Source organism: Lithobates pipiens, unplaced genomic scaffold (genome assembly GCF_037356315.1).
Source record: "Lithobates pipiens isolate NorthernLeopardFrog02 unplaced genomic scaffold, aLitPip1_a1.2 Scaffold_8, whole genome shotgun sequence".
Lineage (NCBI taxonomy): Eukaryota > Metazoa > Chordata > Amphibia > Anura > Ranidae > Lithobates > Lithobates pipiens.
The window spans coordinates 308,322,442-308,341,489 of NW_027507903.1; the positions used below are offsets into that span (position 1 = coordinate 308,322,442).

Consider the following 19,048-nt stretch of genomic DNA (forward strand, 5'->3'; position numbering starts at 1 on the left):
CAAACCACAATCAGAAACTGGGCAGCTAATTAGAATAATCTAACGAACTTGCTTACTCTGAACTCAAACCTCATGCTATAAGCTACCTCGCTATAAAAACTAAATATAGGTAATCTACCTTATGAAAGTACTTCTTCCATGACTGTTTGTAACACATTTTTATTATCTTTCATCCTATAATAAACCTGATTTCAAATTAATTTAGAGTGTAGAAAAATGTACAGCCAACAAACTGAATACAGTCATGATCCTCTATGGAGGACTAGGAGTCGCATTTTACTTTATTAATATAAATATTATGTAAACCAACATTGCAAAATCTTTCAAACTCACATTATACAATCCTATGACCAATCCGTTTAGGTAAATCAGCACATTAAGGAGTTAATATGTAGTCGTTTTATGTAGCAGTATACAGTGCGGGTCAAAGTCCAGCTATTTAAATACATGGAGTCTGCAACAAATGGAGCTTGCTTCGTTGGCATGTTTAAAGTTTCTCGTGTATTCTGGTAAAGATGCCAGCATTGCACTGATAAGATTTTACTTGTCGGTCAAATACATGGTACTTTCCTGCTCAAACATTTGTATACAGCAGTTTGGTGAGCTTATGAATTCACAGTAAAAAGGGGTCATGGTAAGCACTATTCAAGTAGCCATGGTTTGGGAAGGTGGGATGAAGTTATAGAAGTGTTCCTCTTCTTTTCCAGGATTCACAGTAGCATTAGCTTATCTATGCGTAATTACCCAGCGATGGCCTGCGGTTGTTGGCATTCACAGATACTCTAACTAGGTAACTAGAGGGTACGTAGCCCCTTTGTCCTCTCACTTCCACTAAGCTCCATTCCGGGCGTCCTTCTTTGTCATGTGGCTCCAGAACTGTTACAGGCTCTCCAGCCATAATGCTGACCTCATAATTACTACGAGCTGTAAATGAGTATCCAGCAACAATCTGTAAGGAAAGAAATATTACACATTTTATTACATACTTTAGGCTTTGACAACTTACAAACGGCAAAAAAAAAATGTATATATAGATTTATTTTCCTTCACATTTGTGTGTGTATATGTATTGACACAGGGAAATTCTAATTTTAATTTCTGATTTAGCGAACAATTGTTACTACTTTATAATGTTTTGTTGTAAGAGCTATAAATATACCTATAAGACTGTTCACTTTTCATTTCTCTCATTTAAAAAATGCAGCATGTCCAAAGCATTAGAGTAGATAGCAAATAACACATGCTGTGCTTTATCAGTGAACTAAACACACTCTGTTACTGCAGATATATAAAAAAAGAAGCCTAAAGCCACGTACACACGGGCAGACAGTCTGGCCAACTAAGTCCGTCAGACAATCCGACAGACAGTCCGTCCTACTTTTGAATGAACGGACTTGACCACACACGATGAACAGACAGTCCGCTGAAAGCTTGCGCGATGACGTGTACAGCATGTACGACGGGACTAGAAATACGACGTCCAATACACTGCAATGCAACCTTCGGCCGTGTAAATCCTTTCTGAGCATGCGCCATACTTAGTCCGTCCAACTTGCCTACTCACGAGCGGACTGTCCGCTGAAACCAAAGTTGGACGGACAATATTACGGAAATTCCGAAAGACTTAGTCCGCCAGACTGTCCGCTAAAAAAGTCAGCTGAAGCCCACACACGAGCGGACTGTCCGCTGAAATGTGTTTCAGCGGACTAAGTTGGACAGACAGTCCGCCCGTGTGTATGCGGCCTAAAGGAAAGTGTAAAGCTTGTTTACTGTCTAAGATTCCAAAATGCCTTTAACAATTAGGGATGAGCTTTGGGTTTGGGTATAACCAAAACCAAATCCATTTGTGGTTCAACAATTTGCTGAATAAATAGTGAATAGTCTATCTGGCCATGGCAGCAGAATGTAAACAAAGCAGTCAGAGACCACAAATTAGGTTATTGATTAAATATGGACACACCCATATTTGATCAATAAGCAACTGCCAGATGTATCATCCAGTCTTCTCACGTTAATACATATTATCCACCAGTGGTGGCTGGTGCTCAAATTTTTTTTTTGGGGGGGGGGTGCGCACACAAATGTGAAAAATACTGAGACCCCTCCATCAATTGCTGCCTCACTGTGCCCATCAAATGCAGCCTCAGTGTGCCCATCAAATGCAGCCATGTGTGCCCCTCATATGCAGCCACTTGTGCCCATCATATGCAGCCACTTGTGCCTATCATATGCAGCCACCTGTGCTTATCATATGCAGCCACTTTTGCTTATCAAATGCAGCCACTTGTGCCCATCACATGCAGCCACTTGTGCCCATCACATGCAGCCACTTGTGCACATCATATTCAGCCACTTGTGCCCATCATATGCAGCCACTTGTGCCCATCATATGCAGTCACTTGTGCCCACCGACCCCCCTCGCAGCTCTAACAGCCCTCCCCACTCGTGGCTCTGACAGCCTCCCTGCTGGCGGCTCTGATGGCTCTCCCCAGTTCGCGGCTCTGATGCCCCCCACTCGTGGCTCTCTGATAGCACCCCCACACAAGTGGACTTACCACCAGTCGTGAGTCCACGGTCCATCAGAGCAGCCATGGCGGCAGGGATGTCCGTCCTTGTGTCCTCTGTGCCACCTCTTCCTAAGCGTCAGACATCCAATAGGATGCCCCGGCGCATTGGCCAGTCGGGAAACAGGTCTGACGACCTGCCTCCCTGATTGGTGGGGAGGAGTGTTAGTGTGAAAATAGTGAAAATTCATTCACTATAGTCATGCGCCCTGAGCCAACCCTATTTTGAAGCCTATTAGAGCCTCTGGCTCTAATCAGGTGCTTCAAAAAGTACCACACCCTCCCGCCCCTGCCCTAGGAATCCATGCATCTGGTGTCCTGAAAGGGGTCAGACGCATGGATGGGGCGGCGCCCATGCGCCCACAAAGCACAGGCCGTGCCTGTTAACCTCTTCAGCTCTGGAAGGTTTACCCCCCCCCACCCCCCCTTCCAGACCAAGCCATTTTTTGCAATATGGCACTGCGTTACTTTAACCAATAATTGCACGGTCACGCAACACTGTACCCAAATAAAATTGATGTCCTTTTTTTCCCACAAATAGTGCTTTCTTTTGGGGGCATTTGATCACCCCTGCATTTTTTATTTCTTGTGCTATAAACAAAAAAAGAGACTATTTAAAAAAATATAAAAAATTTTTTACTTTCTGCTATAAAACACACGCAATAAAAAATGTAAACATCTAATTTGTCCATCAATTTAAGCCAATATGTATTCTGCTAAGTCTTTGGTAAAAAAATATCCCAATAAGTGTACATTGATTGGTTTGCGCAAAAGTTACAGCATCTACAACTATGGGATATATTTATAGAATTTTTTATTTTACTAGTAATGGCCACGATCAAAGATTTTTAGTGGGACTGCGACATTGTGGCAGACAAATCTGACAATAAGTGACTCTTTTTGGGGACCAGGGACACCAATACAGTGATCAGTGCTAACAAAATGCACTGACATTGTACTAATGACACTTGCAGGGTAGGAGTTAACATCAGGGGCGATCAAAGGGTTAAACGTGTCCCCTGGGAGTGCTTGCTAACTGTGTGGGGGAGGGGTGCTTTGACTGGGGGAAGACAGAGATCTGTGTTCCTGCTTAGCAGAAACACTAGATCTCCATCTTGCCTTCTGACAGAACGGTGATCTGCCTTGTTTACATAGGCACGCCACCATTCTGTCTGCCTCGGGAACAATCGGCAGGTCCCGGCAGACATTGAGTCTGTCGGACCTGTTGTGTCCAACCACAGTGGGAGCTGGTCGGCGGCGGCGCAAGTACGTGCCTCAGACCGAGCAATTGAAATCACATACAGGTACAAGGGTCGGCCCGCTGCAGTAAATGTATGTGGGGCAGTCTGGAAGAGGTTGAAGTGATACTAAATATGCTTTTTTTTTTTAATATAATCCATACACATCCACTAGACATGTGCTGTTGGTTTTGTTCAAATCAAAATTCTGACAAATGTTTTCTTATTTGGATGTATCTGAATCTTCAAATTACAATAGTAATGAATTTAAACAAATCAGGAAAAAGGGCAAAAACTACAATTTTGGACGAAATATGAATTCAAATAGTTTTTGAATCGACTTGAAATAGTATTTGAATGGGATTCAAATAGTTTTCGAATCAAATTTGAATTTCAGATAAGAAAATAAAGGAAAAGATAATAGAATAATAAAGAAAATAATAGAATAGAATATAAAATAGCAGAATAGAAATTAAAAGAATAGTACAGAATAGAGTAAAACAGAACAAAATAGAAAATAAAAGAATAGAATAAAATAGAACATAACTATCTTACAGAATTTGAATTTCAAAGAAAATAAAATTTGAATAGAATAGAAAATACAAGAATAGAATAGAGAAAAGAGACTAGAATAATTTTAATAGAAATAAAATTTCGAATGGAATTTGAATTGAATTCAAATCAATTACAATTTTACAAATTAAATTCGATCGAATTGAGTTACATTCGTCCAAATTCAGAAAATTCTAATCGAATAAACGAAACTAATTCTGAAAACGAATTAACCGAATTTAACTAAATTAATTTATATAAATAACGAATTAAAAAAAAACAAGTTTTTTCATTCTGCACATGTCTAATGGTCCATTCACACAATCCAAATATCGTACGACCGCTTTTGGTTAATAGTCGCAAGTAGAAATTGAATAGCTAAATAAAGTCACGAAAATTCTCGTACGATAGAAAAAAAATCGAAAATGATGTCAAGTGTTGTAATATATTTGTATTGAGTTTTCGGACGACAACTATCCTGACTAACCGAAATTTTTTGTGAATGCCCGATCGAATAAGATCGGATGAACGGTCGTGATCAGCTGTCGAAAGTACTGTACACACGGCCGAAAATCGTAAATCCTTCCTCGGATGACTGTTTTCGTACGATATTCAGATTGTGTGTACGGGCCATAACACTACCTAATGGCCCTGTAATTTGTTTTTCCTAAAATAGTTTCTTACTGTGTTTTTCTGCCTCCTTGTAAAATCCCCACGAGCTTCTGACCCTCTCCTTTTCCCTCTCCCTTCCATAGCTATGGGGGCAGGTTTGACAGGGCTGGCTTAGCCCTTCCTCCTCTGGGCTGGCTGCTCAGCTGTCGGCTAATTGCCAACTCTCTTCTCGTTCCACAGTTACCAGCTGTTTCCCATGATGCTCGTCTGACCTGCCTATTTAAAGCCTTCCAGCTCACTTCTCCTTTGCCTTCATGTTGGTCACATCACATGGAACCATCTCCTGCTGTTTGTTTCAAGACTTGCTTGCTGACATCCCTCCTGGCTTCTTATCCTGCTTGCAGTTACTCTCCTTGGATCCCCGACTTCAGGCCTGGCTGATTACCCAATCCGGTTAATGAGCTTTGGACTGGCTGACTACCCGATCTGGCTACAGGACTCTGGCTATGCTTGACTATGCTTTTTTCTATTTACCTTTTATTTTTATTAATAAACAAGTGTGATTTGATTGTACTTCTGTCTGATTCACGGTTCCTGACAAGGTTATAGTTTGCTGATTGATCACATTCACTAAAAGTTCACAAAAAAAGTTTAGTTTTAATATCAATCAATGTTAAATATATTGAATGTAATTGCTAATACCTGTAAAGTAAAAAAAGAGCCTTGGATGCAGATGTTGTCTGAACAAAATAAAAGCTAGTCACAATAATCTTTGACTTCGCCAACACCATATTAATGTACAAAAAATACGTATTTGATGTTCAATAAAGATTTATTGGGAGCTGTAAAACAGTTTTTTGATATTTATTTATTTTGGATTGCTCTTCTGAAACTGTGTGTTTTTTTTTAAAATCATGTGACTGGCAAAGCACCAATCAGGGCTGTACATACACAGACTCACACTGTAGAGAGCATACATCAGCAGAGTAATAGAAGCCCCCCCCCCCCCAAGATCTTTCCCTGTAGATGCCAAAAAACATGGAAAGATCATGTGACCATACAACAGTGCTGCAGAAATTAGGTACTTAGAGAATTTTAAATAATACAGTGCCATGCTATATATGATTTATGTGAATTAATTATCTGCTTCAGCACTGGAAGATTTTACCCCCTTCCTGACCAGAGCACTTTTTGCAATTTGGCACTGCGTCGCTTTAACTGACAATTGCGTGGCCGCTTGGGACACCGCTTCACTGGTCTGGGGATTTAAAACCCTCCTAAGTTTCCCTCCTCTCTTCACAGCGCTGATAGGACAGGCCAGACATATTCTGATTGGTCAGCGCCATCCATGTGACGGTGCAGACCAATTATAATGCCTCTTGTCCGTACACTCTGAGAGGTACGGATAGGAGAATCCTATTTTAATTTCAAATCCCCAGACTGGTGAAGCAGCATACCTGGTGCCTGACAGTGGGGGATCAAAGGACTCCAGTACAGCAGGACCAGGGGCTGGGGAGGAGGTCCAGTGTAGGTTCACCTTACAGATTTAAGTAAAACTATAGGCACAACCTATTTTTTTCCCATTTAGATAAATTAAGGGAGGGTTATAACCTCTGTCAAATTTTATTTGCCATCTTCCAACAGGAAGTGAGAGGGAATCCCTGCAAATTAAGGGAATTCCTTGGGGACCAATTCCATTCAAACACGGAGCTGCGGCCTGGCCCCACCCCCCTCTCCCTATTGGCTGACTGACTTTGATTGACAGCAGCAGAAGCCAATGGCACCACTGGCCATTCAGGAAGGAGAGTCTCGGACGGCCGAGACCCTCGTAGACATCGCTGGATAGAGATGGGGCTCAGGTAAGTATTAGGGGGTGCAGGGGCGGCTGCTGCACACAGAAGGTTTATGCATTAAGATAAAGGAGTTGTAACATCAGAAGGTTTTTTTAAGTATCAATTCTGCCCAAAAGCTTCAGAGCTAACAAAGCTAAATAATGATATCAATCTTTTCGTCATACCTACAGTATCTCACAAAAGTGAGTACACCCCTCACATTTTTGTAAATATTTTATTATATGTTTTCATGTGACAACAGTGAAGAAATTACGCTTTGCTACAATGTAAAGTAGTGAGTGTACAGCTTGTATAACAGTGTAAATTTGCTGTCCCCTCAAAATAACTCAACATACAGTCATTAATGTCTAAACCGCTGGCAACAAAAGTTAGTACACCCCTAAGTGAAAATGTCCAAATTGGGCCCAAAGTTTCAATATTTTGTGTGGCCACCATTATTTTCCAGCACTGCCTTAACCCTCTTGGACATGGAGTTCATCAGAGCTTCGCAGGTTGTCACTGGGGTCCTCTTCCACTCCTCTATGATGACATCATGGACCTGGTGCATGTTAGATACCTTGCGCTATTCCACCTTACGTTTGTGGATGTCCCACAGATGCTCAATAGGGTTTAGGTCTGGTGACATGCTTGGCCAGTCCATCACCTTTACCCTCAGCTTCTTTAGCAATGCAGTGGTCTTCTTGGAGGTGTGTTTGGGGTCGTTATCATGTTGGAATACTGCCCTGCGGCCCAGTCTCCGAAGGGAGGGGATCATGTTCTGCTTCAGTATGTTACAGTACATGTTGGCATTCATGGTTCCCTCAATTAGCTGTAGCTCCCCAGTGCAGGCAGCACTCATGCAGCCCCAGACCATGACAATCCCACCACCATGCTTGACTGTAGGCAAGACACACTTGTCTCTGTACTCCTCACCTGGTTGCCGCCACACACGCTTGACACCATCTGAACCAAATACGTTTATCTTGGTCTCATCAGACCACAGGATATGGTTCCAGAAATCCATGTCCTTAGTCTACTTGTCTTCAGCAAACTGTTTGCAGGCTTTCTTGTGCATAATCTTTAGAAGAGGCTTCCTTCTGGGACGACAGCCATGCAGTCCAATTTGATGCAGTGTGCAGCGTATGGTCTGAGCACTGACTGGCAGACCCCCCCCCCATCCATTCAACCTTTGCAGCAATGCTGGCAGCACTCATACGTCAATTTACCAAAGACAACCTCTGAATGTGATGCTGAGCACGTGCACTCAACTTCCTTGGTTGACCAAGGCGAGGCCTGTTCTGAGTGGAACCTGTTCTGTTAAACCGCTGTATGGTCTTGGCCACCATGCTGCAGCTCAGTTTCAGTCTTGGCAATCATCTCTTGTGTCCTTTGGATTTCAACATATATCAGTGTTCATGAGATGGATTTTCATTTGCTTCAACCCAGTATGCCTATACTGCCTTGCCGTATACCCCTAACAGCCATCAACAGCATACCCTGTCAATCATTTTTCAATCATATGATTTTTCATGACTTTGAGTTGTGCAGGTTCCTACTCTTTTACATCATTCCATAATAGGACTGCCTGGCCCTACGTCTGGTGCTGCCACACAGCTTATACAAAAAACAGTACTTTTATGGCCCATATATTTATGCACGTGCAGTGTAGACGTTCCCTTAATTGTTTGTTAGTCTGTCAGTCTGTCTGTATCTGTCTGTCCACTGACATTGTTGTCATTAGATGAAGAACGGTGGCGTTTTCATTGATTTTATACCTTGTGTAATCGATCACTTAATTCATACAATCAATACATTTCTATTTTGTTACAATTAATTAATATCATTTTTCAGACACTATATCTCTGTGGCTGTATATGTGCCATCTTTTTCTATGCCTCTCCCTTCGGTATAGTTTAATTTCTTCAATCTTCTTATAGCCTAGGCCATTTTTGTGTAGAGCAACAATTCTTTTTTTAGATCCTCAGAGAGTTCTTTGCCATGTTGAACTTCCAGTGACCAGTATGAGCAAATGAAAACTATAACACCAAACTTAACACACCTGCTTACCATTCGCACCTGAGACCTTGTAACGCTTATGAGTCGTGTGACACCGGAAGGGAAAATGGCTTATTGTGCCCAATTTGGACATTTTCACTTAGGTGTGTACTCACTTTTGTTGCCAGTGGTTTAGACATTAATAGCTGTGTGTGTTATTTTGAGGGGGAGCTGTAAACTCACCACTTTATATTGTAGCAAAGTGTCATTTCTTCAGTGTTGTCCCAAAAAAGATATAATAAAATATTTACAAAAATGTGAGGGGTGTACTCACTTTTGTGAGATACTGTATGAAGCTGGAACTCTTGTCTGAGCAGTACAAGGCAGGACAGGAAATAACTGATGAATTTAAAGCAGTCAAACAGCTAAACATAGTTAATAAGCTTAAATACATGTGTGTTTATTGTTTTACCTACCTAAGGATCTCTAATTCTGTTTAGCCAGTCTTGTGGTTTGCACACGCAATGCTGCACAGATAATCAGTTGACACACTTATTTCATGGTTCAGCAACTTAGCACCTGTTGTCACCTCTGGCCTGCTTACTAGACGATGAAGAAGCAAGCATCATCACCCCTGTTCAGATTGTCCCAAAGTAGTCAAGCAGAACCAGGAAGCAATAAAGAAACCTGCATCCAATTTGCATAGGTGTGAATCCAGCCTCAAACCTTTTATTTAGCTATCTGCCTCCAATGACATAATCAATATTTCCAGGGTCATTCAATAAGTCATTGCAAGGAGCACTGCTGATTGTGCAATACGCCACACCATCCAATCAGATTTCACATTATTGAAATTAAAATATTTCCTTAAAGTGGTTGTAAACCCTTAGGCCCCTTTCACACTGAGGCGGTTTTCAGGTGCTACAGCGCTAAAAATAGCGCCTGTGTAGCGCCTGAAAAAACCGACCCCTTTCACTCCAGCTTTGCGAGCGGTCTTAACCCTTTTTTAGCCGCTAGCGAGGGTTAAAACCACCCCGCCAGCGGCCGCAGAACGCCACTAAAAATAGCGGCGCTTTACCGCCGACGCCCGCACCGCCCCAGTGTGAAAGGGGCCTTACAAACTACTTTTCACTACATGTAAGCCTATAATAAGGCTTACATGTAGCTACTGTGGATATCTCCTAAACCTGCACGGTTTAGGAGATATCCCCTGTATCAGCATGTGCCAACGTCATCGGCACATGCGCACTAAAGCAACGCCTCATTCATGCCGTTGCTTCAGCTGATGTGCTATTACCAGGTGATAACATGTCACCAGGCAGAGCAGTGTGCTGGGACCGCTGCGGGGGCTTCGATCTAAGGTGAGTATTAGCTTATACTAGCTCATTATGCCTTTGTCTTGCAGGTTTTTTTTGTTTTTTGTGAGTTTACAACCACTTTAAGCCAAACCTTAAAAAAAGGTTTGGGGTAAACAGTGGCAAAAATAATTATTTGATCCCCTGCAGATTTTCTGATTTCCCACTTACAAAGAAATGAAGGGTCTATAATTGCTATCATAGGTGTATTTTAAATGATAGAGACAGAATATCAACCACAAATCCAGAAAAATAAACACACGATACAAATGTTATAAATTGAGTTGCAGTTCAGTGAGTAAAATAAGTATTTGGTCCTCTACCAACCAACAATAATTCTGGCTCCCACAAACTGGCTACAGTATGTGCTCATGTGGTACACAGATTAGTCCTGTCAATTTAAGAAGGTGCTCCTAACGACAACTCGTTATGTGTATAAAAGACACCTAAAGAATCTCTTTCTTCCATTCAAACCTCACCATCATGGGCAAGACCAAAGAGCTGTCAAAGGATGTCGGGGACAAAATTGTAGACCTGCACAAGACTGGAATGGACTACAAGACCATCAGCAAGAAGCTTGGTGAGAAGGAGACAACTGTTGGAGCAATTATTTGCAAATGGAAAAAATACAAAATAACCATTAATCGCCCTAAGTCTGGAGCTCCATGCAAGATTTTGCCCCATGGGGTAAGGATGATCATGAGAAAAGTGAAGGATCAGCCCAGAAATACACAGGAGGAGCTTGAATAATCGGAAAGGCAGTTAGGACCACAGTCACCAAAAAGTGATCACAAGGTCCCCCTCCTCAAGAAGGCACATGTACAGGCCTGTCTGAAGTTTGCCAAGGAACATCTAAATCATTCAGAGGATTTCAAGAAAGTGCTGTGGTCAGATGAGACCAAAATTTAGCTCTTTGGCATTAACTCGACTCACCATTTTTGAAGGAAGAAAAATGCTGTCTATGACCCTAAGAACACCATCCCTACAGTCAAGGCCGCCATCAGGGGGGTACAGCCCATACACCTGTAAGGGGCCCGAGCGTCTGGACGGGCCCGGCCAGGTGGGAGAAGGCAAGGACGGGTGTATGGGAGCTCCATGGCTGCGCTGGCTTTTGGAGGGAATCTGAGTCGGCAGCTGTATCACTGAGTTTGCATTGGGCTCTTTGCTGCCACCTCTGGCAAATACCTGCATGTGCACTCCTCGTATTTGCACAAGAGCTTGGACCAGGAACACCACCTTACAAGTAAGGGCTGTTCTACAAGTGAAGGGGGAGGGTGTACATGTGTGTGTTCAATGGATACATGTGTCTGTGTACATGTGTGTGTGTGTGTGTGTGTGTGATCAATGGGTACATGTGTGTGTGTGTGTATGTGTTCAATAGGTCTCTGTGTACATGTCTATGTGTACATATGTGTGTATGTCTCTGTTTACATGAGTGTGTATGTCTCTGTGTACATGTCTCTGTGTACATATGTGTGTATGTGTCTGTGTACATGTGTGTGTATGTGTCTGTGTACATATGTGTGTGTGTATGTGTCTGTGTACATGTGTGTGTATATGTGTACATGTGTGTGTCTGTGTACATGTCTCTGTATGTGTTTGTGTACATGTGTGTGTAGGTCTCTGTGTATGTGTGTATGTACATGTCTGTGTGTCATATATAAATATGTGAGGGGGGGGCTGAGAGCATTCAGCTGCTGGATCTGGATGTCTCTTTTTGGCAGATATAATTTCCTACTGTTAAACCTTGAAAGCACTAATGACTTGTAATACATTGTGCATTTTCATATATGACATTGTATGAGTGTTAAAATAAAAGTATGTGCACTGAAGGACTTGGTGGGATAGCTAGTGGGCGGATTCGGTGGGATGGCCAGTGGGTGGGCTCTGGGAAATGTTGGTGGTCAGGCCTGGGTTGGGCCCAGGCCTCAAACTGTCTAAGGGGCCCCACGATTTCTGATGGCTGCCCTGCCTACAGTCTAACATGGAGGTGGAAACATGCTTTGGGGCTGTTTCTCTGCTAAAAGTACAGGCTGACTTTGCTGCACTGAGGGGCCAATGGACAGGGCCATGTATTGTAAAATCTTGGATGAGAACCTTCTTCCCTCAGCCAGGACACTGAAGATGAGTCTTCCAGGATTATTATTATTATTCAGGATTTATATAGACAATACAGTTACAATACAATAAAATACAAGAGGATTAAGAGGGCCCAGAAGAGCTTACGATCTAATAGGGTGGGGCAGGTGGTACAAAAGGTTATAACTGTCGGGAATGAGCTGATGGAAGTGGTAGGAGATTAGTTGGAGACTTGATAGGCTTCCCTGAATAGATGAGTTTTCAGGGTTCGCCTGAAGGTAGTAGTAGTAGTAGTAGTAGTAGTAGTAGAAGGTAGTAGTGGATAGCCGGACTAGTGGAGGTAGTGAGTTCCAGAGATGAGCATGGGAGGAGGAGACGAGAGAGCTTGAGAGTAGGAGGTCTTGAGAAGACCGGAGGGGACGATTTGGGTGATATTTGGAGACAAGATTGGTGATGTAGCTCGGGGCAGAGTTGTGAATGGCTGTGTATGTTGTGGTTAGTATTTTGAATTTAATTTGCTGGGTGATTGGGAGCCAGTATAGGGATTGGCAGAGAGGGTTGGCAGACACTGAGTGGTTGGTAAGGTGGATAAGTCTGGCAGGATGACAACGACCCAAAACATACCACCAAGGCAACAAATGAGTGGCTCAAGAAGAAACACATTAAGGTCATGGAGCGGCCTAGTCAGTCTCCAGCCCCTAATCCTATAGAAAATGTATGGAGGGAGGTAAAACTTTGAATTGCCAAGCAACAGCCAAGAAACCTTAAGGATTTAGAGAAGATCTGTAAAGAAGAGAAGAGTGGACCAAAATCCCTCCTGAGATATCTGTAAACCTGGTGGCCAACTACAAGAAACATTTCTCCACCAAGTACTAAGTCATGTTTTGCTTGGGGATCAAATACTTATTTTACTCACTGAACTGCAACTCAATTTCTAACATTTGTATCATGTGTTTTTCTGGATTTTTGGTTGATATTCTGACTCTATCATTTAAAATCCTTCATTTCTTTGTAAGTGGGAAAATGTAAATAATTTGCAGGGGATCAAATTATTATTTTTCCCCGCTGTATATACACTTTAATTCAGTTGAGGTAACTTCTGATTGTTTGCTGTAGATACCTGCACCTTGGGCATTACAATTACCCTGTTAATTGCATCATGTACACCATACCTGTCCTATAGGCTACTTTAAATAACTTTAAAAACATCTTGTGTTTTGCTAGCAGTTGGCAGGCATTTCACAGCCTCTAGCTTTAGCATTGGAAGCATCTTTAAATTAAGAAAACAGGAAGAAATAACCAAGCTAGCTTTGCATGACTCAGCTTCTTTATAACTTGTATAGCAGGTACATTATGTTCTTTTCATTAAATATGTATTGTTCAAAGGCAGTAGCTGGAAGACACATTCCTCATCTGAGCTTGTAACTGAAGTATATCTTAAAGTAAACACAGTCTAGCCACTTCAGCTCTGGAAGATTTTACCCCCTTCATGACCAGGCTTTTTTTTTTTTATATTCAGCACTGCGCTACTGGTAATTGCGCAGTCGTGCAACGCTGTACCTAAACAAAATTTATATATATTTTTTTAATAAAAATAGAGCTTTATTTTGGTGGTATTTGATCACAACAGTTTTTTTCATTTTTTGCAATAAGAAAAAAAAAAAGACTAGAAATTTTGGAAACAAAAAAGTAATATTTTTTTACTTTCTGCTATAAATCATATCCAATAAAAAAATGTAATTTCTTCATAAATTTTGGCCAAATTGCATTTTGCTATATGTCTTGGGGGGAAAAAAATCCCAATAAGTATATATTGCTTGGTTTGCGTGAAAGTTAGTGTTTACAAACTAGGATATATATATATATATTGGAACGACATTTATAATGGGACTGTGACGGCCAATCTGACACTGACTGGTGCTGGGGGGAACCTGACTGCCACTGACCTCACCAGTGCAATGAATACATAGATCAGTGTTTATAATAAGCAGGTGAGCGGGTCTGTAATCGAGCATAGCAACTAGCAGACGGCACACGTGGTGTGCAACATGGGAACGCTATAGCGGAAGAGAAGCCTTTAAAGCTCTTCAAAGGGCCAGCTTTCTACATGAATAGATCTGATAGTAAGTGAATCTGAGCACCATTAAATTCAATGTCATTCCCAGTGATTTGGATACTTTTATACTTATACACAGCGCTGTTTTGTCATACTACATTGTGAGTACCATGTACTTTATTGCATCAATAAATATCCTTTTACACTTTTACACTATGTGAATTTTCTCCTTCTTTATTTATACGGTGACACACCTTATTCCAACATGCCTGTCTGAAATGTACCTGGAACACCTGTGGGCCTCTGAGGTATCATACAGCTGGACCTGGTGGTCAATTTGGGTGCATGTGATTCCGTAATAGAGTCCTTTTGGTAAGAGTCCATCCTATTCCTGGTGGTGGATCACATGGTGTATCTGGATTCTTGTTATGATTATGTCCTTTCACACATGGTGCCCTTTGATATCAAGATTTGGACGTTTCACAATTTTTTTGATCACATTGATCATCATTGGACTCGTGTTATATATAATAAACATATATATATATATATATATATATATATATATATATATATTTTTTTTTTACACATTTGTTGTACCGTATATACTCGAGTATAGGCCGACCCGAATATAAGCCGAGGCCCCCAATTTACCCCCAAAAAACTGGAAAACTTATTGACTCGTGTATAAGCCGAGGGTGAGACATGGCTGTCCATCCCTGTGTGTCCGTCCATCCCTGTGTGTGTGTCCGTCCATCCATCCCTGTGTGTGTGTCCATCCATCCATCCATCCCTGTGTGTGTGTCCGTCCATCCATCCCTGTGTGTGTATCCATCCATCCATCCATCCCTGTGTGTGTGTGTGTGTGTGTGTGTGTGTGTGTGTATTCATCCATCCATCCATCCCTGTGTGTGTGTATCCATCCATCCATCCATCCCTGTGTGTGTGTGTGTGTGTGTATCCATCCATCCATCCCTGTGTGTGTGTGTGTGTATCCATCCATCCATCCATCCCTGTGTGTGTGTGTGTGTGTGTGTGTGTGTGTGTGTGTGTGTGTGTGTCCGTGCAGCCTTGTGTGTGTGTCCAGCCTACCTGTGTCCCAAGCCTCCGTCCCGAGCCGCCGTCGTCCCGAGCCTCCTCCGTCCCGTGCCGTGCCTCCTCCGTCCCGTGCCTCCTCCGTCCCGTGCCGTGCCTCCTCCGTCCCGTGCCGTGCCTCCTCCGTCCCGTGCCGTGCCTCCTCCGTCCCGTGCCGTGCCTCCTCCGTCCCGTGCCTCCTCCGTCCCGTGCCGCGCCGATGGATCGCCGCTCTTCTCGGCGGCCATTCTACAATTCAAAATTCCGCCTCCGCCTGTGATAGGCGGAACACTCAATTTCCCAGCAGCCTGTGTTCCGCCTATCACGGACATCCTCTCATACTCGTCCGTAGTATGAGAATGAGCGGATGTCCGTGATAGGCGGAACACTGACTGCTGGGAAATTCAGTGTTCCGCCTATCACAGGCGGAGGCGGAGAAGGAGGCGCGGCTTTTGAATTTTAATGTCCGCCGTCTGTCTGCTCGATACGCTGATCGAGCAGTCAGACAGCGGTGACTCGAGTATAAGCCGAGGGGGCACTTTCAGCCTCAAAAAAGAGGCTGAAAATCTCGGCTTATACTCGAGTATATACGGTATGTGTTTAGCGCTGCAAATATTGTTTTCCACAATATACACTGTCATTGTACTAATGACACTGGCTGGGAAAGGGTTAACATCTTGGGCTTAAAGCATTAAATTTGTGCCTAACAATGTTTACAGTGTGTGTTTTATATAGCAATGTGCCGTTTTCATGTTCTGCTTTGCAAGGAGAAAAAAAAACAGCACATCGCTGCTGACAGTAGAGAACCCTGTGTTGTTTATTGACACAGGACTCTCTTAGTGGTGGCTGGCGAAGATTTAGGATGAAGGGAGTCAGACCCCGCCCTTAATTTTTGACCACTCCTACTTCCCATAAGCCCCACCCCCTATAGAATCCACCCACTCCGTCCTCTGTATTCCACTTGCTTCCAGCCATAGCGTTGGGAGTATACAGCTCAGCATCACAGGACAGAATATACAGCCCCAGCATCACAGATCGGGTTATATAGTTCAGCATCACAGGACAGAGTATATAGCTCAGCCTTCCAGATCAGGGTATACAGCTCAGCCTCACAGATCAGGGTATATAGTTCAGCATTAAAGATAAGGGTATATAGCTCCACATTATAGATCAGGGTATACAGCTCACAAATCTGTGTATATAACTCAGCCTCACAGACCAGGGTATACAGCTCCACATCACAAATCAGGTTATACAGCTCACAAATCTGTGTATATAGCTCAGCCTCACAGATCAGGGTATACAGCTCAGCCTCAGGGTATATAGCTCAGCCTCACTGTATACAGCTCAGCCTCAAGGTATATAGCTCGCACCCCCCTCTTGCTGCCAGCCATAAAGACATAGATGAGTGAGTTTGGGGTGGAGGAACTTGACTGGTGTCCACAGAGTTCTGACCTTAACCTGATAAAACGCCTTTGGGATGAATTAGAACGGAGACAGGCCAGGCCTTCTCGACCAACATCGGTGCCTGACCTCACAAATGCACTTCTGGAAGAATGGTCTAACATTCTCTTAGACACACTCCTAAACCTTGTGGACAGCCTTCCCAGAAGAGTTGAAGCTGTTAAAGCTGCAAAGGGCGGGCCAACTCAATATTGAATCCTACGGACTAAGACTGGGATGCCATTATCCTTTTCAGCCCCAGAAGGTTTACCCCCTTCATGACCAGGCCATTTTTTGCAATATGGCAGTGCATTATTTTACCTGAAAATTGCACATTCGTACCCAAATAAAATTGATGTTCTTTTTTTTTACCACAAATAGAGCTTTCTTTTGGTGGTATTTGATCACCTCTGCGGTTTTAATTTTTTGCGTTAAAGGCAGGCGTTCCAATAATTTTGGTAATATAGTGTATATAACAGAGGGAAGGACTGGGTCTGCTCACAGGGAGGTCTTCCAAAAGGCTTTCAAAAGCCTAAAAAAATATCTCTGTATGATTATAAGCACTCCAAATGTCTTGGGGTGCTCATTATCATACTTTGAAAAACAGAAAAAGTCTGATAAGCAGAAGCTGTATTCAAAACTTAAGCAGTCATAGATGGATCAAATGGCTCTAAGTGACCACACATGGATCGAAATTTGGCCAGTCCCTATTGAACCAGCCAAATTTCACTCCACGTGTGGTCTCTGAGGCTCCATTCACACGACTGGAAAGTTATACCGACTTTGGAGTGCAACTTTGATGCAGCTTTGGATGGGTGCAACTCGGATACGACTTTGGCTTTGACCAGTGATAATAGACAACTGTTGCAAACAGGTTGCATTGTATAACATTCAGGTATGACTTGCATGAAAGTCGGACCAAAGTAGTGCATGAACTTCAAGTAGTAGTAGTAGTAGTAGTAGTAGTAGTAGTAGTAGTAGTAGTAGTAGTAGTAGTGCAGTGCAACTTCAAGTTGTGCATATATGAATGGTTATCATTGGAGAACATGAGGAATGACTCGTCATGCAACTTTGATGTCCAAAGTTGCATGACAAGTCGCACATGTGTGAATGGAGCCTGAGAGTCCCTGGTATTGGAATACAATGTCTCAGTGGGGACGATTCCGTTCATTTTTTTTTTCATTAAAAGAATATATGATATATCTATGGCCAGTCTTTAGAGACTCAGTTGTAATTAGTAAGTTATCATTAGCCATCCTGACATCCTGAATGTCCAGATTATGCAGATGACAATAGCTGCAAGTAATAGAACCTGGCTTCTAATTAAAATTACAGAGGCAAACAGTAAGTTTTATTAGCACCCAGGTTCTATTCTGAAGAATGCTGCCAGAGATCTTTTTGAGTCTGTTCCTCGCTTAAGTCACATTTGATATTTTACACTATTCATATTTTTGAATTTGCAAGTCTGGAACTCAGTGAGGAGACCTCTTCACCATAGGTAGATGAAGCCACAAAGTGATGTTCAGCCAGCACTAATAGCCCTGAAGTCATCCAGTCTACCTACTGCATGTTGGTTTAAAATGGCCAATCTGGCATCCTCCATCCACTCTACTATGCATCCAGCTGCAGAGGAAGGAGGTCAGTGCTGGAATCTCCCTACATAAACCTCTGAAAGCATGCATGCCCAGTCATCAGCGAATAGCTGGCACAGTCAGCTTATTTTCTGACATTTGCTGTCTTTCTAATAATCAGGGATGTGAGTCATAGCCGTGACAGCTGCTGGAAAAGCTGCTCACAGGACTGCAGTAAAAGAATTGTTCCTGAGCAACACAGTCATTCCCAGGGCACGTCACACCTTTCCCCGCATATCTGAAATACTGGCTAAATAACACATTGGTTCTCAAATACTAAGCCCTTGTACACACGGTCGGACATTCCGACAACAAAATCCGTCGAAACTTGTGTTGCATACACACGGTCGGACAAAGTTATCGGAAAATCCGATCGTACGTGACGACGTTATTTCGTTACAACGGGACTACGTTCAGGCTAGTAGCCAATAGCTTTGGTCTAGGAATTTGATCTGAGCATGCGTGGCACTTTGTCCGATCGGAATTCTCTACACACAATCGGACAAAGTCAGATCGGATCATGTTGTCGGAAAGTTTTATAGCCCAGCTCTAAAACTTTGTCCGTCGGATATTCCGACGGAAACAGTCCGATGGAGCCCACACACAGTCGAATTATC

The 19,048-nt window shown here is 42.7% G+C and overlaps 1 protein-coding gene across 1 annotated transcript in view; it reads right to left on the minus strand.

The window, feature by feature from the left end:
* Positions 1–237: 237 nt before the first annotated feature.
* ARHGEF37 (Rho guanine nucleotide exchange factor 37) overlaps positions 238–19,048 on the minus strand; it is a 155,777-nt gene continuing 136,966 nt past the window's right edge. The window contains exon 15 of the mRNA XM_077472708.1: positions 238–949. Coding sequence (XP_077328834.1) covers positions 731–949 — 219 coding nt within the window. The 3' untranslated portion in view covers positions 238–730. The remainder of the gene's footprint in view (positions 950–19,048) is intronic.